The sequence below is a fragment of the Petromyzon marinus genome, chromosome 59 (genome assembly GCF_048934315.1).
Source record: "Petromyzon marinus isolate PM22_M1 ecotype Great Lakes invasive population chromosome 59, UKy_Petmar_22M1.pri1.0, whole genome shotgun sequence".
Classification (NCBI taxonomy): Eukaryota; Metazoa; Chordata; class Hyperoartia; order Petromyzontiformes; family Petromyzontidae; genus Petromyzon; species Petromyzon marinus.
Window position 1 is genome coordinate 2,791,082 of NC_133725.1, and position 23,027 is coordinate 2,814,108.

General features: G+C 49.0%; 1 protein-coding gene across 5 annotated transcripts in view; it reads left to right on the plus strand.

Moving 5' to 3' along the window:
- The window catches only part of LOC116955291 (ras-specific guanine nucleotide-releasing factor RalGPS2), a 210,592-nt gene that overhangs the window by 132,375 nt on the left and 55,190 nt on the right, over positions 1-23,027 (plus strand). Inside the window, exon 1 of one of the 5 annotated variants that reach the window (XM_076053011.1) lies at positions 12,823-13,195. The exons of 1 other annotated variant lie outside the window; for it this stretch is intronic. In XM_076053011.1, the coding sequence (XP_075909126.1) occupies positions 13,187-13,195 (9 nt within the window). In that variant the 5' untranslated portion in view covers positions 12,823-13,186. Of the gene's footprint in view, positions 1-12,822; positions 13,196-23,027 lie in introns of those variants that run through there. 3 more of the 5 variants (XM_076053010.1, XM_076053013.1, XR_012929819.1) reach the window with 3 other exon arrangements.

Sequence of the window (23,027 nt, forward strand, 5' to 3'; positions counted from 1 at the left end):
AGCCCACCCAACGCGAGCTACACTCCCTTTGGTAGACCTGTCCGTCTGAAGATGCTCGCGACATTTGGCGACGCGTAAGCCGAGGACATGAGCGTTTGTCCCTTGCCTATATGAACATCTGGCAGCGTCTGTTCAAGCGAAGCCTGACTCTGCTGCTGCTGCTGATGAGCCACTGGATGACAAAACTGGCCCCTGCCTATGAACGTCTGGGCAGTTCGCCTGCGTCTGTGCAAGCGAAGCCTGACTCTTCTGCTGCTGATGAGTCACTGGATGGCAAAACTGGCCCTTGCCTATATGAACATCTGGCAGCGTCTGTTCAAGCGAAGCCTGACTCTGCTGCTGCTGCTGATGAGCCACTGGATGGCAAAACTGGCCCCTGCCTATGAACGTCTGGGCAGTTCGCCTGCGTCTGTTCAAGCAAAGCCTGACTCTGCTGCTGCTGCTGATGAGCCACTGGATGGCAAAACTGGCCCCTGCCTATGAACGTCTGGGCAGTTCGTCTGCCTCTATTCAAGCGAAGCCTGACTCTGCTGCTGCTGCTGATGAGTCACTGGATTGTTGCCACTGTCTCCAGGGTTTGTCTGCTGATAAGATGATCTCCAAGGAGGCCGTGTGGCCGATGGGGGGCTCGAGGAGAGACGAACCTTGGGGGGGGGGGGGGGGGGGGGGGTGCCACGTTCGTTTCGTCACTTGAATGAAAAGGGGTCCCTGGGGTATCTATAAATGGATCGCTCGGTGTTCCGCCTGGGACTGTCCATCGTGACTTTGGCAATCGCCGTTTGCACTTTCCTGAACTTTAACAAAGAACTGCATTTTTTTTTTTACAAATCGCTCAATGCAGGAGGCTTCATATACAGGGTGCTTCAACAACACATGTGAACACTGCTGAGAATTCGCAACAACAAGCACGAGAAATGTGCATCCTCCACGCCCTCTGGAGACTACCTTGGAGAAGGTTCCAGGCACGCGTTGACATCGATGGCCAACAAGTGGGAGAGACATTCTTTGACTTCTTGAAGCTATTAACAAACATTTGTTTTTATTTCAGAGTGTATTATCCGTTCTTTTCCCATTTAAAACGATAGTCCCATGTAAAAAGTGTTAACTTTTTTTGAAGGACCCTGTAGTACCTAAAAGCCATTGGTTATGTTCTTCATTGTTATATATTTTTGTTCAAATACTGTTGCAAATTATATCGAATTTGCTTTACAAATTACTTGATTTGTGCTTAAGATTGTGTTTTTTTTATATACATTACTCGCTGTACTACCCGGCTTCGCCCGGGACTTGGATTCACCACACCCGGCCGCCTTTGTCTCTCCAGTGGCGATGTTCACACCACAGCAGTTACTCGTTTGAGGCTGAGTAGACCTAGGGGAGGCCCAGGACCGGTTAAAATAATCGTCACCGGTGGTGGCCGTGAGCGGGAATCGAACTCGGGTTGCCGGGTTCGTAGCGCGGCGCGCTAACCGCTACACTACAATGCGTTACGCTTTCACATGCGCGGGTCACGTGACAGATTTGACGTCACAGCTCACTTTCCGTGCAAAAAATAGATGCATTATTGAGCTCTCCCCTCCTTAAAAAAAGTGTATTTTTTATATTTTTTGCATGGTGTACAGTCTGCAAAATACCCACATGGCAAATTTCAAGTTAGTTGCATGTCGGGAAGTACGCTAAACATTTTGAACAGACACACATATTCACAACTTTGCCTTTTATATATATGGAGATTTGGTTCAATATCACACAAACTCTTGTGACGTGCAGTTTGTTTGTGCGAATTTGTCTGTGTGTGCAGTATTTGTGTGACTTAAAACTTTCGGGTTTTTTCACACTTTATTTTTACTTTATTTTTATTACTAATTTTTTCTATCTACGGAAAGAACCAAATGATCGTATTTGTGTCATTGGACCTCTTTTGCCAGAACCAAAATATAATAAAAGGGTTTTTTCCATTTTTTTCTGGCAAAAAACTGAAACCTTTTAACAAGGATTCATGTTACTGCACTAACCACAATACCTGCAGTCAAAATGCAAACACAAAACATACTATGATAATATATGCATTGTCCTTGAAACTGAAAAAGTTACAGTTTTGTTGCCAGATAAAAGGGGAAAAACCCTATTATTATAATTTGGTACTGGTAAAGGAGGTCTAATGATGTAGATGCTCACCCCGAGCCCTCATTACTTTGATAGTGCATTGTCTTTGAGCTGTGTGACGCCTTTTGGCGTCATCTGGTCGAGCACCAATTGGGTCGAGGCTCAAAAGAAAGCCGTCCCTTGGTGTGGACCAATCAGTTTCAAGGACAATGCCACATATATTATCATAGTGTGTTTTTTGTTTGCATTTTGAGTGCAGGTTTTGTGGTTAATGCAGTAACATTAATGTTTGTAAAAAAAAAGGTTTCAGTTTTGTTGCCAGAAAAAAAGGGGGAAAACCCCTATTATTAATCGTATTTGTGTGCTCGCTAACAGCACTTGCCCCAACGGTATGTCAAAGGCTACAACGGGGGATCTCTGTTATTCTGTACGCATGTGTCCGTGTGCCCCGTGTATTGGGAGTGACGATACCACACGAACTTTGGCCGCCCGAGTTCGTTCCCCGGCCACGACTAACGCCAGTGGCAAGGCAGTGGTTTAGAGCGGTGGGGTTCGTCTTCACGTTGGGTCCAACGCTGCGTCCCAAGCCCTCTCTGGGGTGGGGGAGAGTCGCGAGACACGGCCAGACTCAATTTTCTTTTTAGAAGCCAAATGGTCGAAACGCCAAATTCAGCACGTGGCACGTACGTTCAACTTACTCTGTTTCATCAAAGCTATACGTATATTTTTTTTAAAATTAACATTGTTACATTGCTTTGACGCTTTCGTGACTGATGATTGCTTGTGTTGCGATCGAAACGTCGTGATTTGTTTTATTTTATTTCTACCTACGTGACTTTACCGAAAGAACCAAGAAGATGAGTATTAAATTGTTTAACTATTGGGAACCGTGAATGTTACGGACCACCGGTTTATAATCTGTCGTGTGCTCCCCCCCCCCCCCACACACACGTAGGTCGACTCAGCCTTAAATGTGTACCCGGCTGGACGTGTTGGCATGAGCGCAACAAAAGAGAGGCAACAGGAAACGTTCCTGACCACAGCGATTCGCTTGCGATACGCCGCCGCCGCCGCCACCCGCACACCCACTCGCTCTTCACAGAACTCCCAAACAAGCTGATGTTTCGATTTAAAGCTTTCGTGACTGCAATGATTCATTTTCTTTGGTTCTTTCGATAAAGTCACCACGTAGAATGAGAATAAAATAATAAATTGATAAAATAAAATAACACAATAATATTCTCACGACGTTTCGGCCACAACACAAGCGACCTTCATCAGGTGAAGGGACGATAGTGTAGCGGTTAGCGCGCTGCGCTATGAACCTGGCGACCCGGGTTCGATTCCCGCTCACGGCCAACACCAGTGACGATTATCTGAACCGGTCCCTGGGCCTCCACTAGGTCGACTCAGCCTCAAATGAGTACCTGGTGCGGTGTGTAAACATTGCCACTAGGGAGACAAAGGCGGTCGGGCGTGGTGCTGGCCACCCACCCCCTCGTGTACCGTTCCGGCCTTAATAGGTGCTCGCTAACAGCACTTGCCCCTACAGTCTGTTAAGGCTATATGGGGGATCTTTATCTTTGTGCGTGTGCGCGCTTTCATCGTTTGTGGGGAGCGGTAGGTGTAGCGGTTAGCGCTACGAGTCCGGGTTCGATTCCCGCGCGCGGCCAACACCCACAGTGACGATTAATCTGAACCGGGCCTGGGCCTCCCCTAGGTCGACTCGGCCTCAAATGAGTCCCTGGTGCGGTGTGTAAACATCGCGCACTAGGGGAGACAAAGGCGGTCGGGTGTGGTGCTGGCCACCCACCCCCTCGTGTGCCGTGCCGGCCTTCGTAGGTGCTACTCGCTAACAGCACTTGCCCCAACATTGTGTTAAGGCTATACGGGGGATCTTTATCTTTATTATTTGTGGGGAGTTCAATCCGCGCTGCCGACCAATACCAGATGCCAGACCTTCCCCTGGGTCGACTTAGCCTAAAATGAATGCCTGGTGGTGCGGCGGTGTTACAGTTCAGCACTGAATTATCATTGCCTCGAATTCTACAGCGAGCCTCTACATTATTGGGGCACCACGGTGGCTAGGAGATGTTAACTGCCTCGCCTGGTATACAGGAGGGCGTGGGCTCGATCCTGACCCTGACGCCTGCTGTATATTTGGAGTTTGCGTGTCTCTCTCTCTCATCATCATGATGGCTAGGAGATGTAAACTACCTCGCCTGGTGTACAGGAGGTCGTGGGTTCGATCCCCACTCTGACGCCTGGTGCTGTATATTTGGAGTTTGAGTGTCTCTCATCATCATCACGATGGCTAGGAGATGTTAACTATCTCGCGTGGTGTGCAGGAGGTCGTGGGCTCGATCCCCACTCTGACGCCTGGTGCTGTATATTTGGAGTTTGAGTGTCTCTCTCTCTCATCATCATCATCACGGTGGCTAGGAGATGTTAACTATCTCGCCTGGTGTACAGGAGGTCGTGGGCTCGACCCCACTCTGACGCCTGCTGCTGCTGTATATTTGGAGTTTGCAGTGTCTCCCTCTCTCTCATCATCATCACGGTGGCTATGAGTGGTGGCTATGAGATGTTAACTACCTCGCTTGGTGTACAGGAGGTCGTGGGCTTGATCCCCACTCTGACGCCTGCTGCTGCTGTATATTTGGAGTTTGAGTGTCTCTCTCTCCTCGTGGTGGCGTGGCTTTTTCTCCGGGTCCTCCGGTTCCCCCCCCCCACCCCCATCCTTGCCACATTTAGAATCAACATGCACTTCGAGTATTTGTCTACTGATATAAATGTCCACGTGATAAGCCACATCGTTGAGCTGTTGTTGTATTTACAATAACAACTGTGAACATTGTGTGTGTGTGTGTACACGGTGTACTCCGTATCGGTGTTAAGAGGCAGGGCAGGCTGGGGCAAGCGTGGAAATTAACCCCAGGGCTCAAGATGAAACGTGGGAGACGACTGAACGACTCAACTATTTAAAAAATATATATATTTTACCAGGTAAGGCCCTCTGAGCTTACAGAGCTCTTTTAGAAGCCACCCGGCCACGTGTCATGCAGTGCCAGATTAAGCTAAGCGCGGGGCCTGTAGCATGTGTTCTAACGAGGCCCTAGAAAAAAAAACACAAAAACAAATTTTTTTACTTGCATAGTTAGGTAATTGTATTTTTTGCATTTGATATACACCCAGATAATACGACAAATCGCTAACCTTAAACACCAGTTGTTCTGATTTAAAGCTTTCGTGACTGCAGGGATTCATATTCTTGGCTCTTTCGGTAAAGTCACATAGAAGGGAAACAATGAAATAATAAAAATAAAGTCACGTAGAAGGGAAACAATAAAATAATACAAATATTTTATTTTATTATTTCCCTTCTACGTGACTTTACCGAAAGAACCAAGAATAGGAACCCAGTCGTTCATTAAAGTTGAAGGCAGTATAGTACTATAGTAATAGAGCAAGTGCAGAATCACTGAACCTCAATTGATAGCTTGAAAGCGTTTAGCGCGGGGCTCTTGAAAGTGCGGGGCCCGTAGCTACATATATCGCTACTTTTGCTACGAGGATAACCCGGCACTGCTGTCATGTCGGCATTCATAGCAAACCAAACACTCTAAACCAAAAGTCCCCAACCTTTTTTGGCACCAGGGACCGGTTTCGTGGAAGACAATTTTTTCACGGACCGGGGGGGTGGGGGTGGGAGTTTCATCATTGGGTCTTTTCCTCTGTTCAAAGAAGCTCTCCAGCGACGTTTGTTTGTTACTCATTGTGGCTACTAGGGGTTAGCTTGTGGGCTTACTCATTGTGGCTACTAGGGGTTAGAGCTTGTGGGCTTACTCATTGTGGCTACCAGGGGTTAGAGCTTGTGGGCTTACTCATTGTGGCTACTAGGGGTTAGAGCTTGTGGGCTAACTCATTGTGGCTACTAGGGGTTAGAGCTTGTGGGCTTACTCATTGTGGCTACTAGGGGTTAGAGCTTGTGGGCTAACTCATTGTGGCTACTAGGGGTTAGAGCTTGTGGGCTTACTCATTGTGGCTACTAGGGGTTAGAGCTTGTGGGCTTACTCATTGTGGCTACTAGGGGGTTAGAGCTTGTGGGCATACTCATTGTGGCTACTAGGGTTAGAGCTTGTGGGCTTACTCATTGTGGCTACTAGGGGTTAGAGCTTGTGGGCTTACTCATTGTGGCTACTAGGGGTTAGAGCTTGTGGGCTTACTCATTGTGGCTACTAGGGGTTAGAGCTTGTGGGCTTACTCATTGTGGCTACTAGGGGTAAGAGCTTGTGGGCTTACTCATTGTGGCTACTAGGGGTTAGAGCTTGTGGGCTTACTCATTGTGGCTACTAGGGGTTAGAGCTTGTGGGCTTACTCATTGTGGCTACTTGGGGTTAGAGCTTGTGGGCTTACTCATTATGGCTACTTTGGGTTAGAGCTTGTGGGCATACTCATTGTGGCTACTTGGGGTTAGAGCTTGTGGGCTTACTCATTGTGGCTACTTGGGGTTAGAGCTTGTGGGCTTACTCATTGTGGCTACTAGGGGTTAGAGCTTGTGGGCTAACTCATTGTGGCTACTAGGGGTTAGAGCTTGTGGGCTTACTCATTGTGGCTACTTGGGGTTAGAGCTTGTGGGCTTACTCATTGTGGCTACTAGGGGTTAGAGCTTGTGGGCTTACTCATTGTGGCTACTAGGGGTTAGAGCTTGTGGGCTAACTCATTGTGGCTACTAGGGGTTAGAGCTTGTGGGCTTACTCATTGTGGCTACTAGGGGTTAGAGCTTGTGGGCTTACTCATTGTGGCTACTAGGGGTTAGAGCTTGTGGGCTTACTCATTGTGGCTACTAGGGGTTAGAGCTTGTGGGTTTACTCATTATGGCTACTAGAGGTTAGAACTTGTGGGCTTGCTCATTGTGGCTACTAGGGGTTAGAGCTCGTGGGCTTACTCATTGTGGCTACTAGGGGTTAGAGCTTGTGGGCTTACTCATTGTGGCCACTAGGGGTTAGAGCTTGTGGGCTTACTGATTGTGGCTACTTGGGGTTAGAGCTTGTGGGCTTACTCATTGTGGCTACTAGGGGTTAGAGCTTGTGGGCTTACTCATTGTGGTTACTAGGGGTTAGAGCTTGTGGGTTTACTCGTTATGGCTACTAGAGGTTAGAACTTGTGGGCTTACTCATTGTGGCTACTAGGGGTTAGAGCTTGTGGGCTTACTCATTGTGGCTACTAGGGGTTAGAGCTTGTGGGCTTACTCATTGTGACCACTAGGGGTTAGAGCTTGTGGGCTAACTCATTGTGGCTACTAGGGGTTAGAGCTTGTGGGCTTACTCATTGTGGCTACGAGGGGGTTAGAGCTTGTGGGCTTACTCATTGTGGCTACTTGGGGTTAGAGCTTGTGGGCTTACTCATTATGGCTACTTTGGGTTAGAGCTTGTGGGCTTACTCATTGTGGCTACTTGGGGTTAGAGCTTGTGGGCTTACTCATTGTGGCTACTTGGGGTTAGAGCTTGTGGGCTTACTCATTGTGGCTACTAGGGGTTAGAGCTTGTGGGCTAACTCATTGTGGCTACTAGGGGTTAGAGCTTGTGGGCTTACTCATTGTGGCTACTTGGGGTTAGAGCTTGTGGGCTTACTCATTGTGGCTACTAGGGGTTAGAGCTTGTGGGCTTACTCATTGTGGCTACTAGGGGTTAGAGCTTGTGGGCTAACTCATTGTGGCTACTAGGGGTTAGAGCTTGTGGGCTTACTCATTGTGGCTACTAGGGGTTAGAGCTTGTGGGCTTACTCATTGTGGCTACTAGGGGTTAGAGCTTGTGGGCTTACTCATTGTGGCTACTAGGGGTTAGAGCTTGTGGGTTTACTCATTATGGCTACTAGAGGTTAGAACTTGTGGGCTTGCTCATTGTGGCTACTAGGGGTTAGAGCTCGTGGGCTTACTCATTGTGGCTACTAGGGGTTAGAGCTTGTGGGCTTACTCATTGTGGCCACTAGGGGTTAGAGCTTGTGGGCTTACTGATTGTGGCTACTTGGGGTTAGAGCTTGTGGGCTTACTCATTGTGGCTACTAGGGGTTAGAGCTTGTGGGCTTACTCATTGTGGTTACTAGGGGTTAGAGCTTGTGGGTTTACTCGTTATGGCTACTAGAGGTTAGAACTTGTGGGCTTACTCATTGTGGCTACTAGGGGTTAGAGCTTGTGGGCTTACTCATTGTGGCTACTAGGGGTTAGAGCTTGTGGGCTTACTCATTGTGACCACTAGGGGTTAGAGCTTGTGGGCTAACTCATTGTGGCTACTAGGGGTTAGAGCTTGTGGGCTTACTCATTGTGGCTACGAGGGGGTTAGAGCTTGTGGGCTTACTCATTGTGGCTACTAGGGGTTAGAGCTTGTGGGCTTACTCATTGTGGCCACTAGGGGTTAGAGCTTGTGGGCTTACTCATTGTGGCTACTAGGGGTTAGAGCTTGTGGGCTTACTCATTGTGGCTACTAGGGGTTAGAGCTTGTGGGCTTACTCATTGTGGCTACTAGGGGTTAGAGCTTGTGGGCTTACTCATTGTGGCTACTAGGGGTTAGCTTGTGGGCTTACTCATTGTGGCTACTAGGGGTCAGAGCTTGTGGGCTTACTCATTGTAGCTACTAGGGGTTAGAGCTTGTGGGCTTACTCATTGTGGCCACTAGGGGTTAGAGCTTGTGGGCTTACTGATTGTGGCTACTTGGGGTTAGAGCTTGTGGGCTTACTCATTGTGGCTACTAGGGGTTAGAGCTTGTGGGCTTACTCATTGTGGCTACTAGGGGTTAGGGCTTGTGGGCTTACTCATTGTGGCCACTAGGGGTTAGAGCTTGTGGGCTAACTCATTGTGGCTACTAGGGGTTAGAGCTTGTGGGCTTACTCATTGTGGCTACGAGGGGGTTAGAGCTTGTGGGCTTACTCATTGTGGCTACTAGGGGTTAGAGCTTGTGGGCTTACTCATTGTGGCCACTAGGGGTTAGAGCTTGTGGGCTTACTCATTGTGGCTACTAGGGGTTAGAGCTTGTGGGCTTACTCATTGTGGCTACTAGGGGTTAGAGCTTGTGGGCTTACTCATTGTGGCTACTAGGGGTTAGAGCTTGTGGGCTTACTCATTGTGGCTACTAGGGGTTAGCTTGTGGGCTTACTCATTGTGGCTACTAGGGGTCAGAGCTTGTGGGCTTACTCATTGTAGCTACTAGGGGTTAGAGCTTGTGGGCTTACTCATTGTGGCCACTAGGGGTTAGAGCTTGTGGGCTTACTGATTGTGGCTACTTGGGGTTAGAGCTTGTGGGCTTACTCATTGTGGCTACTAGGGGTTAGAGCTTGTGGGCTTACTCATTGTGGCTACTAGGGGTTAGAGCTTGTGGGGCTTACCAACACTGAGACTGCGCAGTGCGGGAAAGAGGCGCGGACGGAAGTGGTAAATAATAAAATAATGGGGGCGGGCCACGTGCGGACTCACCGCTCTCACCTCCTGCTGCTGTGCGGCCAGGTTCTGAGCAGGCCACGGACCGGTACCGGTCCGCGGCCAGGGGGTTGGGGACCCCTGCTCTAAACCCACGTTGATTCTAAATCTAGAGGGAAAAAATCCACGCGACCACGTGGAGAGAGAGACACGCAAACTCAAAATATATACAGCAGGTATCAGGGTCGGGATCGAACCCACGACCTCCTGTACACCAGGCGAGGTAGGTAACATCTCCTAGCCACCGTGATGATGATGAGAGAGAGAGAGACACCGCAAACTCCAAATATACAGCAGCAGGCGTCAGGGTCTGGATCAAACCCACGACCTCCTGTACACCAGGCGAGGTAGTCAATATCTCCTAGCCACCGTGATGATGATGAGAGAGAGAGAGACACGCAAACTCCAAATATACAGCAGCAGCAGGTATCAGGGTCGGGATCGAACCCACGACCTCCTGTACACCAGGCGTGGTAGTTAACATCTCCTAGCCACTGTGATGATGATGAGAGAGAGACACTGCAAACTCCAAATATACAGCAGCAGGCGTCAGGGTCGAGATCAAACCCACGACCTCCTGTACACCAGGCGAGGTAGTTAACATCACCTAGCCACCGTGGTTCTCCATGTTCCTACTCGGCGGCTTGTATATTTACTGTTGTTATAAACCACACCAAAGACAAGGATCCCCCGTATAGCCTGATCAGGCTGTTGGGGCAAGTGCTGTTAGCGAGTAGCACCTATGAATGCCGGCAAGGCACGCGATGGGGTGGGTGGCCAACATCACACCCGGCCGCATTTGTCTCCCCAGTGGCGATGTTTACACACCGCACCAGGTACTCATTTGAGGCTGAGTCGACCTAGGGGAGGCCCAGGACCGGTTCAGGTAATCGTCACCGGTGTTGGCCGTGAGCGGGAATCGAAGCCGGGTTGCCAGGTTCGTAGCGCAGCGTAGCGCTGACCGCTACACTACCGCTACCCACAAACTATAAAAGCGCGCACACACGCACACGATAGTCCAACAAAATCGGGGTTCGATTCCCGCTCACGGCCAACACCCAGTGACGATTATCTGGACTGGGTTCTGGGCCTCCCCTAGGTCGACTCAGCCTCAAATGAGTACCTGGTGCGATGCGTTAACATCGCCACTGGAGAGACAAAGGCGGCCGGGCGTGGTGCTGGCCACCCACCACCTCGTGTGCCGTGCCGGCCTTTATAGGTGCTGCTCGCTAACAGCACTTGCCCCTGCAGTCTGTGAAAGGCTATACGGGGGATATTTGTCCCACACACACAGACACACGTCCCACCACCAACCAATGCCTTCCGTGTGTGTCCGTGCGTCTGTGAGTGTTCTGTTAATAAGTGACTCGAGTCACGCGCAGTCAAAGGGCCGTCCATAAATGACGTCACGCGATTTTGGACTATTTTTGACCCCCCCCCTCGTCACACAGCGTCACAAAGTCAGACCCCTCTCAAATATGACGTCACTAAGCTCTGCCCCCCCCCCCCCCCAAATAAAACATGCTTCAAATCGCTTTAAACTATTGTCATTGTAGTGCGTGTTTAATGTGGCGCTGACACTCTGATGTTGTAGGAGAAAACATTTATTATAAAGTATATTTAATTAAGTAGAACGTGTTGTCTATATTTATTTAAAGTTGCGTATTTTGATGTGACGTCACATTTGTCCCCCCCCCTCTCGTCACACATCGTCAAAAATGTCTGCCCCCCCCCCCCCTCGGTGCGTGACGTCATTTATGGACGGCCCCCAAAACCGTGAGTGAGTGAGAGAGAAAGCGATGTGAACCCGTGCTTTGAAGCTTCATCGCCTATCTCATCTTCACAAGCCAACGCGTATCAAGTCATCGGCACCACCACCGCCATCATCATCAACAACGGTCTTATCCACTGCTGGATGAACCCCATCCCAAGGCGTCCACTAGATCGTGTCTGCTGAACATCTGTGAATAAAAAGCTTCACAAGCCGATCGGATTCCTCCGGTCTAAAGATTGTAGTGATTCCGGGATAATTCGGGTTTATAATTATTAAACAGATTAGTCGGGTGTCCCTTGTGTTTTATGAAGGGCTCCGAAACGTCGCCTCACATGTCTTGACAGCCACAGTGTCGCGTATGCATTGCGCGTAAAAAAATCTCTAGAGGAGAAGAATGAGTATGAGTACTCCTTTCTAGATTTAAAGCTTTCGTGACTGCTAGGATCCATACTCTTTGGTTCTATTGGGTAAAGTCACGTAGGTAAAAAAATAAAATAACAAAAATCACGACGTTTCGGCCACAACACAAGAAGGCCGCTTGTGCTGTGGCCGAAACGTCGTGATTTTTGTTATTTTATTTTTTTTACCTACGTGACTTTACCCAATAGAACCAAAGAGTATGAGTACTCCTACCTGGGAGATGGAACGGAGGGAATGATTCGGTGGGTGGATCGTTAGCACGCAGGAGCGTGGGGGGGGGGGGCGAGTTTAGACAGGGTTGGGAGTAAAGATAAACTTCTACCATTTAAATCTTGACTTAAAGCTGTCGTGACTGCAGGAATTCATATTCTTACTACGCCGTTTCGAAGACGACACACAAGCAATGACGTCATTGCTTGTGTGTTGTGCTCGAAACGGCGCAGATTTATTTATTTATTTTCTTTTAACCTATCTGCGTGACTTTTACCGAAAGACCCCAAGAATACTTCTACCATTTAGTTTAAAACACGTAGGCTTATAAATAAAATATAAAAAAATACTTTTATCCAATATTTGTGACATTTATGAATGCGTGTTTTAACGATGAAGTTAATCAGCACATTTAAAAGGTTTGCAGCAAGAGTGGCATCTAGTGCCGACCCTCAGCCAGTGATGGAAATTCCACATTACCATGGCCGGGGACCAGTAGGCTCGCCGTACAGGTCAACCACCGCGCAATACGAACTCATTGTGACGACAGCAATCGATTTCGGATCGAAAAATCGATAGCAAACCAAAAAAATCGATTGTGTTGATTCCCGTCACAATGCACGTATCGATTTCTGACTCGACGAACCGATTTCTCGCCGGTATCGATTAATCGACCACTCCGTCGATTTTGTTTTTTGCATCGCGACGCTCAAAATCCGCGGCCGCGCCCCGCGTTTGTATTTCGCAGCGCGGACAAGCGGCGGCCGGTCGAGTCTCGCGCTCCCGTTGGCCGAGGGCGTCCCCCCGCGCTCGGCCAATCGGGCCGCCGCGATTGATCCGAGCCGTTCGGGCTCTCCGTCGGCTCGACCAATGGGAGGCCGCGGAGCGGTGCCGCCGCGCGCATGCGTTGTAGGGAATGTGAAGCCGCTATAACGGCCATGTTTAAGCGGGGGCTGGACGGTTGGCTGAGGGAATCGTAATTAACAAAAAGGAGTTTCGTTAAAAGTGAGAATGTTTAATTGAAACGGCACGGGAGAGCATTCCGCTATTCCCGGACGCGACCTGCGTTACACCTCGAGTCGCCGGCTGCCGTCGATTTACCCGGCGTTTTTTTTAACTGTCCCTGGGAAGGGACTTGCGGCCTAGTGCAACCCGCGGGAGAAGAGGCACCCTGCCCGGCGAAGGAACTAGTCGAGAGGCGGTGAATGTTACAGGTAGCATCGGAGTTAAGATGTTTTCTTGTTTAATTCTGTAATGTTTACATTGTTAAATACTCGTGTCCGTGTAAAACCGTGCGCTGTGCTTGTTATGTATGAGTTTTGTTTGTAAATAATGCAATGAATTTTAAATCTATAGTTATGTTCTGTTTGCCGGTAATGCTGTTTGTATTTTACGCTAAAAATTGTGTTAAATATGTAATAATTGTAGCTATATACGAACGTGTATCTGTACACGTACGTATATATTCACGCGCTGTATTTATTTCCCTCGGTATTTTGAAACGTTTGTTTTAATTTAATGTAAACACTTGTTAGAACGTAGGCGGTTGTATTGGTATGTACACACTGCGGTATTTCGCAATCTTTCAAATGTACGTGAAATGTTTATGATATATACTGCTTTGAAATGCTTAATGTGAACGTGTGTGCACAAGTATTGGACGTGTATATGGTGCTAATCGCACCCTCTGGTTAGCACGGTTAGCTACGTGCGGTGCTAAAGAAGTCCCAACGTACATACAGCCCATCATCCCTTCGGGGGCAGTAAAATAGGTACCGCTTTGTGGGGAAGGCAACGGTGGCTGTGTCCTGTGGATAAGACTCGCGCCCGCCCTGGGAATGTGGAATCTCCACCACTTGATCAGGGCTGTAAAACAGATGACCAAACGCCTCAGTGTCTCATTTGAACAGATCACTTTGAAATACAATATACGTTTATATGTATATAGGTACGTGAATTACGCCGTGCTGAATTGTAAAGTATATACACTCTATATGTGTTGTGCAGAGGAGCGTATATGTGTGCGTGTGTGTATGTCCAGCTTGTGTGTTTTCTATGTGTGTGTCTCAATGTGTTTTTTTATATGTGCACCTAGCCTGGCACAAGCGCTGTGGTGACGTCGCTGCCGATGAGTGGCGAATGACAGCTATTGCTGTGTACATGTGTACAAGGAACTAGCGAATATCTGAACCGGGCCTGGGTGCTTCCCTAAGTCGACTCAGCCTTAAGCGAGTACCTGGTGTGGTACTGTGTGTGCAACGTCAGCAGTAGGGAGACAAAGGCGGCCGGGCGTGGAATTTATTGACCACAACGCAAACTCTCACGTGGAGAAGCCAGCCTTAATAGGATCTCATTTCGCACCACTTATCCCCCACAGCACTCTTGGCTGAGTGTTAGGATGTTGGCGGTTAAGGGTCGACGTGAAACGCGTTAAGAGGGTAACAACCATCAGGAGGCTATTTGTGCCGATTCGATGTTTTTGGGTTAAATCGTTCAAGCCGCCGCCGCCACCACCACCGTCCGACACGGCCTGATCACTGAGGGTTTTGTCACGTAAACAGAACGTGGCCGTACTCGTCACTGGTTCAGCACTTAACCGGTTGTGTGTTGGAGCGTTAACCCGCCACCACCCCACACCACCGTCAACGAGCAAGCTTGTGTCACGTATAAACGAAGCGTGGCCAATTCATCTTCTTGGTTCTTTCGGTGAAGTCACGTGGAAGGGAAATAATTAAATAATAAAAATCGACCGTGATAAAATTAAATTCTCACGACGTTTCGGCCACAACACAAAGCAGCCAAGAAGGTGAATCCCTGCAGTCGCGAAAGCTTTAAATCGAAACGTGGCCAATTCGTTTACCGGTACAGCCGCGCACCGAATTGTGCGTCGGAGAGTGAAACCCACCCAACAACAACAACAACATTTACAATTCGATTCCCGACGCTGCGCCGGTGATCACAACGGGATATTATCAGGCGGACGGCCAGAGGCTGGCTGTTTGATGTTCGGCCTCTTATCTCCGAGATAAGCTTGAAGAATCCCGCTCCTCTCTTTTAGGCATTGGGAATCTGTTGTTCAGCGGCTAATAAACACATTTAGAAGCGTGCGGGACATTTTTTTGTTCGTTTGTTTTAGCCAAACGAACGCAAAATTGTTGCTTGGTCGCCGAACATCTGGAGGGGGAGCGGGGGGGAGGCGGTAGGCGGATGTTGATGTCGTTGCGCGCGCAGCCCTTCTGCCACTCCGCTGCTGGATGAAGGCCTCGTCACGAGAGCGGCACGGATACGAAATGTACCAAGTTCATCCTCTTTGGTTCTATTGGGTAAAGTCACGTAGGTGAAAATAAAATAACAAAAAATCACGACGTTTCGGCCACAACACAAGCGGCCTTCATCAGGTGAAGGGACGAGACTTCACCTGATGAAGGCCGCTTGTGTTGTGGCCGAAACGTCGTGATTTTTTGTTATTTTACTTTCACCTACGTGACTTTACCCAATAGAACCAAAGAGTATGGATCCTAGCAGTCACGAAAGCTTTAAATCTAGAATTGTACCAAGTTCCTTTTACACGTAGGAGGCGTTTCGCGGCCAATATCTGTGAAAGAGGTTTTTGTGTTAGAGCACGCAAAATATAGGTGTGTCGGGTGGTGGCGGGTTTAACGACACATTTATAAACCTCTTACGGATACGAAGTTACTATTATTATTTGTTCGTGAGAGATTGGAAGGAATGAAAATTTGAGGGTGAAAGTAATGACAGTTCTTTGGGTTGAGTTTAGCTGCCTTGTGGAAATAGGGGCATTAAGGCAGCCATATCTAAACATTGTATGGGGTCTCTCTTAGCCACATATGGAGATTGTCTGGGTGTCTCTTAGCCATATCTAAACATTGCATGGGGTCTCTCTTTGCTATATATGAAGATTGGATGTCTCTTAGCCATATCTAAACATTGTCTGGGTGTCTCTTAGCCATATATGTAGATTGTCTGGGTGTCTCTTAGCCATGTCTAAACATTGTATGGGGTCTCTCTTAGCCATATATGGAGATTGTCTGGGTGTCTCTTAGCCATGTCTAAACATTGTATGGGGTCTCTCTTAGCCATATATGGAGATTGTTTGGGTGTCTCTTAGCCATGTCTAAACATTGTATGGGGTCTCTCTTAGCCATATATGAAGATTGTCTGGGTGTCTCTTAGCCATATCTAAACATTGTATGGGGTCTCTCTTAGCCATATATGAAGATTGTCTGGGTGTCTCTTAGCCATATCTAAACATTGTATGGGGTCTCTCTTAGCCACATGGAGATTGTCTGTGTGTCTCTTAGCCATATCTAAACATTGTATGGGATCTCTCTTAGCCATATATGGAGATTGTCTGTGTGTCTCTTAGCCATATCTAAACATTGTATGGGATCTCTCTTAGCCATGTATGAAGATTGTCTGGGTGTCTCTTAGCCATATCTAAACATTGTCTGGGTGTCTCTTAGCCATATCTAAACATTGTATGGGGTCTCTCTTAGCCATATATGGAGATTGTCTAGGTGTCTCTTAGCCATATCTAAACAGTCTGGATGTCTCTTAGCCATTTATGAAGATTGTGTGGGTGTCTCTTAGCCATATGTAAACATTGTATGGGTGTAAATTTTGATTTAAAGCTTTCGTGACTGCAGTAATTCATATTCTTAGCTCTTTCGGGAAAGTCACGGTGAAGGGAAACAATAAAAATAATAAAATGTATATAAAACAATAAAAATTCTCACGACGTTTCGACCATAACACAAACACACCTGATGACGACCGTTTGCGTTATGGTGGAAACGTCGTGAGAATTTTTATTGTTATATATTTTATTATTTTTATTGTTTCCCTTCAACGTGACTTTACCGAAAGAGCTAAGAATATGAATATTGTATGGGTGTGTCTTGGCCATGTCTATGCGCAAGATAGAGGGTTAGTCACAGTTGAAAGAGGAAGGGTTGAAGGCAGTCGTGGGCTCGTGCTGGCTTGCGCAAACACTCCAAGACTCCTATTACAGATAAATCCGGTTCGGTTTGCGCAACGACCAGAGAGGCAACGAGTCCAGCGGTGATGGCATCGGCCCAGCGGTTGCCCATTGCACTAACAGGAGCGAGATGGAAAAACATCATCATCGGCGGAAAGTGGAAAAACATTATCACGAGATGCCTTATTTGCACTTTACACGTTCGTTGCGAAATGTGGATGAACATATGCTGTGAAATGTCCGTGGTGTTCTTCATACGACGGTGTGGCAAATTTAATTATCGTGCCGTACTTGTGTGTGCTCCCACGTCATCGCTCACCGACTTGGCCAACCCGCGCTGACCAGCGTGGTGAAGTATGCGCTTCTCCTTGTGGGTAGTTGGTGGCCGGGCTGCCGAGACCATCGCCTCGTTACACTTGAGAGCCCAATTTTTTTTTAAAACAAGTCTCTGTGACTCTGTCGGGTCCCTGTGTGTAAGTCTGTATGCCTCCTCTGCGTAAGTGAATGTACGTCTGCAGGTCTTCACGTGAGTCTGTCTGTGGTCTGTCTGAGCCTGGGGGGCGGTAATGTAGCGGTTAGCGTTACGCTGCGCGACGAACCCGGCGACCCGAGTTTGATTCCCGCTCACGGCCAAGATCTTTGGACAAATATCTGAACCGGTCCTGCGCCTCAAATAAATGCCTGGTGCGGTGTGTAGTGAACATCACCGCTGGGGAGACAAAGGCGATCAGGCATCGTGCCGGCCTTCATAGGTGCTCGCTAACAGCACTTGCCCCAACTGTCTGTTAAGGCTACACGGGGAATCTTTGTATTTGTGCGAGCCTGTGGATCCCATGTGAGTCTGAATTGTAATGTGAGTCTGTGGGTCTGTATATTCTATGCACGCGCTAGGAAAGAGATGGGCTGATGTGGTACAGAAGGATGTGGAGCTGATCGGAATTGCCGATTATCGGTACCAGCGGTGTTAAGTTAGGCCTCTGTGGAGGAGGCCCGTGAAGGACGCTGCTGGGGAGTTGGAGGCAGTCGCCCTCCAGCAACAACAGAGGGCAGAGGAACGACACTCAAACAACGGGCAGAGTGCCGGGTGGCTAAAACACAGCAGGTTGGCACAGTAGGTGGGTACAGCTGGTTCATCTCAAGTCGGTCAACCCATGGCATCTGGGTCTGCTCCTTGACCTCCTGCCAGCGGGCCTTTGGCACTTCACGTGGCCTCAGAGCGCACCTGGCATGGCACAAGCACCGTGGTGACGTCACCACCACTTAGTGGTGGTGGTTGTTGCGATAGTCTGCGCAAGTCTAATGGGTCTCCTGTATGGGTCGTTGATTTCCGGGCTGAGACCATCAACCACACTACACTTGAGAAACAGGTTTCAGCACAGATCAGTTGAACCCCTTTTGGATTCTAACCTCAGAGAGACCCCTGGCGCCATCTAGTCCGAACGCGACTTTTACAACGTAAGACCGTTTGTTTTTCCGTCATTGACACGCGGCCTTAAAATGATGTCTGCGATACGAGCTGCTTGTGTTATTGTAGACTCTGTGTGTGTGTGGGTGCAGCAGTAGGCGCAGCTGCACTGTGGATGCTGGGTAGATGATAGATGGGGGGGGGGTACGCAAGGCTTGCGTCCCCGCTCGCCACCACTTCGTTACGGGAAAGAGGAAGTTCGAATGCAACGAGAATATTGTATTGACTCAACAATGTGGGTGTCTCCTAGTCACGTCTAGGCACGTAGTGGGTGTCTCCTAGTCACGTCTAGACACGTAGTGGGTGTCTCCTAGTCACGTCTAGACATGTAGTGGGTGCCTCCTAGTCACATCTAGACATGTTGTGGGTGTCTCCTAGTCACATCTAGACATGTAGTGGGTGTCTCCTAGTCACGTCTAGACATGTGTGAGTGTCTCCTAGTCACATCTAGACACGTAGTGAGTGTCTCCTAGTCACGTCTAGACATGTAATGGGTGTCTCCTAGTCACATCTAGACATGTAGTGAGTGTCTCATAGTCACATCTAGACACGTAGTGAGTGTCTCCTAGTCACGTCTAGACATGTAGTGAGTGTCTCCTAGTCACATCTAGACATGTAGTGAGTGTCTCCTAGTCACATCTAGACATGTAGTGGGTGTCTCCTAGTCACATCTAGACACGTAGTGGGTGTCTCCTAGTCACGTCTAGACACGTAGTGGGTGTCTCCTAGTCACATCTAGACATGTAGTGGGTGTCTCCTAGTCACGTCTAGACACGTAGTGAGTGTCTCCTAGTCACATCTAGACATGTAGTGAGTGTCTCCTAGTCACATCTAGACATGTAGTGGGTGTCTCCTAGTCACATCTAGACACGTAGTGGGTGTCTCCTAGTCACATCTAGACATGTGTGAGTGTCTCCTAGTCACATCTAGACATGTAGTGGGTGTCTCCTAGTCTCATCTAGACATGTAGTGAGTGTCTCCTAGTCACATCTAGACACGTAGTGGGTGTCTCCTAGTCACATCTAGACATGTAGTGAGTGTCTCCTAGTCACATCTAGACATGCAGTGGGTGTCTCCTAGTCACATCTAGACATGTAGTGAGTGTCTCCTAGTCACATCTAGACATGCAGTGGGTGTCTCCTAGTCACATCTAGACATGTAGTGAGTGTCTCCTAGTCACATCTAGACACGTAGTGAGTGTCTCCTAGTCACATCTAGACACGTAGTGAGTGTCTCCTAGTCACATCTAGACATGTAGTGAGTGTCTCCTAGTCACGTCTAGACATGTAGTGGGTGTCTTTTAGTCACGTCTAGACATGTAGTGGGTGTCTCCTAGTCACATCTAGACACGTAGTGGGTGTCTCCTAGTCACATCTAGACACGTAGTGGGTGTCTCCTAGTCACGTCTAGACATGTAGTGAGTGTCTCCTAGTCACATCTAGACATGTAGTGGGTGTCTCCTAGTCACATCTAGACATGTAGTGAGTGTCTCCTAGTCACATCTAGACATGTAGTGGGTGTCTCCTAGTCACGTCTAGACATGTAGTGAGTGTCTCGTAGTCACATCTAGACACGTAGTGCGTGTCTCCTAGTCACGTCTAGACATGTAGTGAGTGTCTCGTAGTCACATCTAGACATGTAGTGAGTGTCTCCTAGTCACATCTAGACATGTAGTGATTGTCTCCTAGTCACGTCTAGACATGTGTGGGTGTCTCCTAGTCACGTCTAGACATGCAGTGAGTGTCTCCTAGTCACATCTAGACATGTGTGAGTGTCTCCTAGTCACATCTAGACATGTAGTGAGTGTCTCCTAGTCACATCTAGACATGTAGTGGGTGTCTCCTAGTCACATCTAGACATGTAGTGAGTGTCTCCTAGTCACGTCTAGACATGTAGTGAGTGTCTCCTAGTCACATCTAGACATGTAGTGAGTGTCTCCTAGTCACGTCTAGACATGTAGTGGGTGTCTCTTAGTCACGTCTAGACATGTAGTGAGTGTCTCCTAGTCACGTCTAGACATGTAGTGGGTGTCTCCTAGTCATGTCTAGACACGTAGTGAGTGCCTCCTATTCACATCTAGACACGTAGTGGGTGTCTCCTAGTCACGTCTAGACATGTAGTGAGTGTCTCGTAGTCACGTCTAGACATGTAGTGAGTGTCTCGTAGTCACGTCTAGACACGTAGTGAGTGTCTCCTAGTCACATCTAGACATGTAGTGAGTGTCTCGTAGTCACGTCTAGACACGCTGCGTTCCCCACCCCCTGCGTGTTTTCGTCGTCCCGTTAATGCCCCCGATGACCGACGCCGCCGTTTTTAACCAACAGCCGCCTGCTTCTCCACCCCACTTAGGCAGCGGGTCGCCCCCAGGGGCCCACCCCCCACCCCCCCAACAGCGACATCTGCCCGGGCCTCCCATTGAGCCCACAACCCCTCTCGACTTTCTTTGTTTGTGTGTGTGTCAAACAAACAGCGGTTGTCGCGTCCTTTTATTCGGTAGCACCGCGGGAGAAACGAGGGCACCGCGGCGCCCGGGGGTATCCGTTGGAGAGAAGGCCGGAGCCGGGCCAACTACACGGGGTGGCCCCATGTGTCTGGAATCATGGGGGTGGGGGGAATATCGAATTCGTTTTTTTGTTTTGTTTCTGCCGGCCCAAATGTGTCTCTGAGTACTTGAGGAGCGAGTCCAAATCATGCTACTCGTAGGAAATCGGCGTCAGAGGGAGGTCGCTGTTGAACAACCACTGACCTCGGGGAAGCCCAGGACCGGTTCAGATCATTGCGACTGAAGTGGGTCGTGAGCTTAGAGGAATTAAACTCGGTTCGCCGGGTTCGCTGTTGGATTTAACAGGCTGAATGCGGGAGCGCGAGCCGAGAACACGGAGCCGTGCTTTTCCGATGATTCCAGACTCTTGGGACTCCCTGTAGAAGCGGCGGGTGGGGGGTTGTGGCGGAGGATTGTGGCGGCGGGGCGGGGGAGGGGGTCCCCATATTTAACCATCTCAAGAGCCGTCGTCCCCCTTCGCTAACTTGTGACTTGAGTTTTTAGGCTTCTCTAAAGGGGTAAAGGCTCTGAGCCAGATCTTGATCTTGCAAGGGGAGAGAGAGAGAGCGAGCGAGCGAGACACTTTTGCCTGCACGTGTTTTGTCTCGTCCTGTCCTCCGGCAGGAGTTTTTGAAATGGCTTTTTTGAAAGAATAAAAAGAGAGACGATTCAAGCACCCCGTGGTCAGGGCGGAGCCGCCGTGTCGGAGCACGGTGGATGCCGTTGCCGCGTTTGGCGTACTGAGACGTATGGGGGGAGTGGGGGGGGCGATGTCACTCGGGAGGGGGGGGTCCCTTAGTGACCACACTTGGTGGGGGGGACTGGTGGCTCGGTGCCCTGAATTGTATTGCGGGAGGAGCGATGTCACTTGAGGGGGGGGGGGTCACTCAGTGACCACGCACAAACGGCTTCTCGTGGTTGGTTTGCCGTCCTTCCCCCTCACCTCCGATGGGCACGCTTGGCTACGTACGGTGCGAAAGAAGCTCAGTAATACATACGTACTGCCCATAGACTAACACTACCCATAGACTCAACACTGCCCATAGACTCAACACTACCCATAGACTCAACACTGCCCATAGACTCAACACTGCCCATAGACTCAACACTGCCCATAGACTCAACACTACCCATAGACTCAACACTGCCCATAGACTCAACACTGCCCATAGACTCAGCACTGCCCATAGACTAACACTGCCCATGAACTCAACACTGCCCATAGACTCAGCACTGCCCATAGACTCAGCACTGCCCATAGACTCAACACTGCCCATAGACTCAACACTGCCCATAGACTCTACACTGCCCATAGACTCAACACTGCCCATAGACTCAACACTGCCCATAGACTCAACACTGCCCATAGACTCAACACTGCCCATAGACTCCACACCGCCCATAGACTCAACACTACCCATAGACTCAACACTGCCCATAGACTCAACACTGCTCATAGACTCAACACTGCTCATAGACTCAACACTGCTCATAGACTCAACACTGCTCATAGACTCAACACTGCCCATAGACTCAACACTGCTCATAGACTCAACACTGCCCATAGACTCAACACTACCCATAGACTCAACACTGCCCATAGACTCAACACTGCCCATAGACTCAACACTGCCCATAGACTCAACACTGCCCATAGACTCAACACTGCCCATAGACTCAACACTACCCATAGACTCAACACTGCCCATAGACTCAACACTGCCCATAGACTCAACACAAGACTCAACACTGCCTATAGACTCAACACTGCCAATAGACTCAACACTGCCCATAGACTAACACTGCCCATAGACTCAACGCTGCCCATAGACTCAACACTGCCCATAGACCCAACACTGCCCATAGACCCAACACTGCCCATAGACTCAACACTGCCCATAGACTCAACACTGCCCATAACCTCAACACTGCCCATAGACTCAACACTGCCCATAGACTCCACACCGCCCATAGACTCACACTGCACCTCCGATCAGCACGCTTGGCTACGTACCGTGCGAAAGAAGTTCAACAAACATA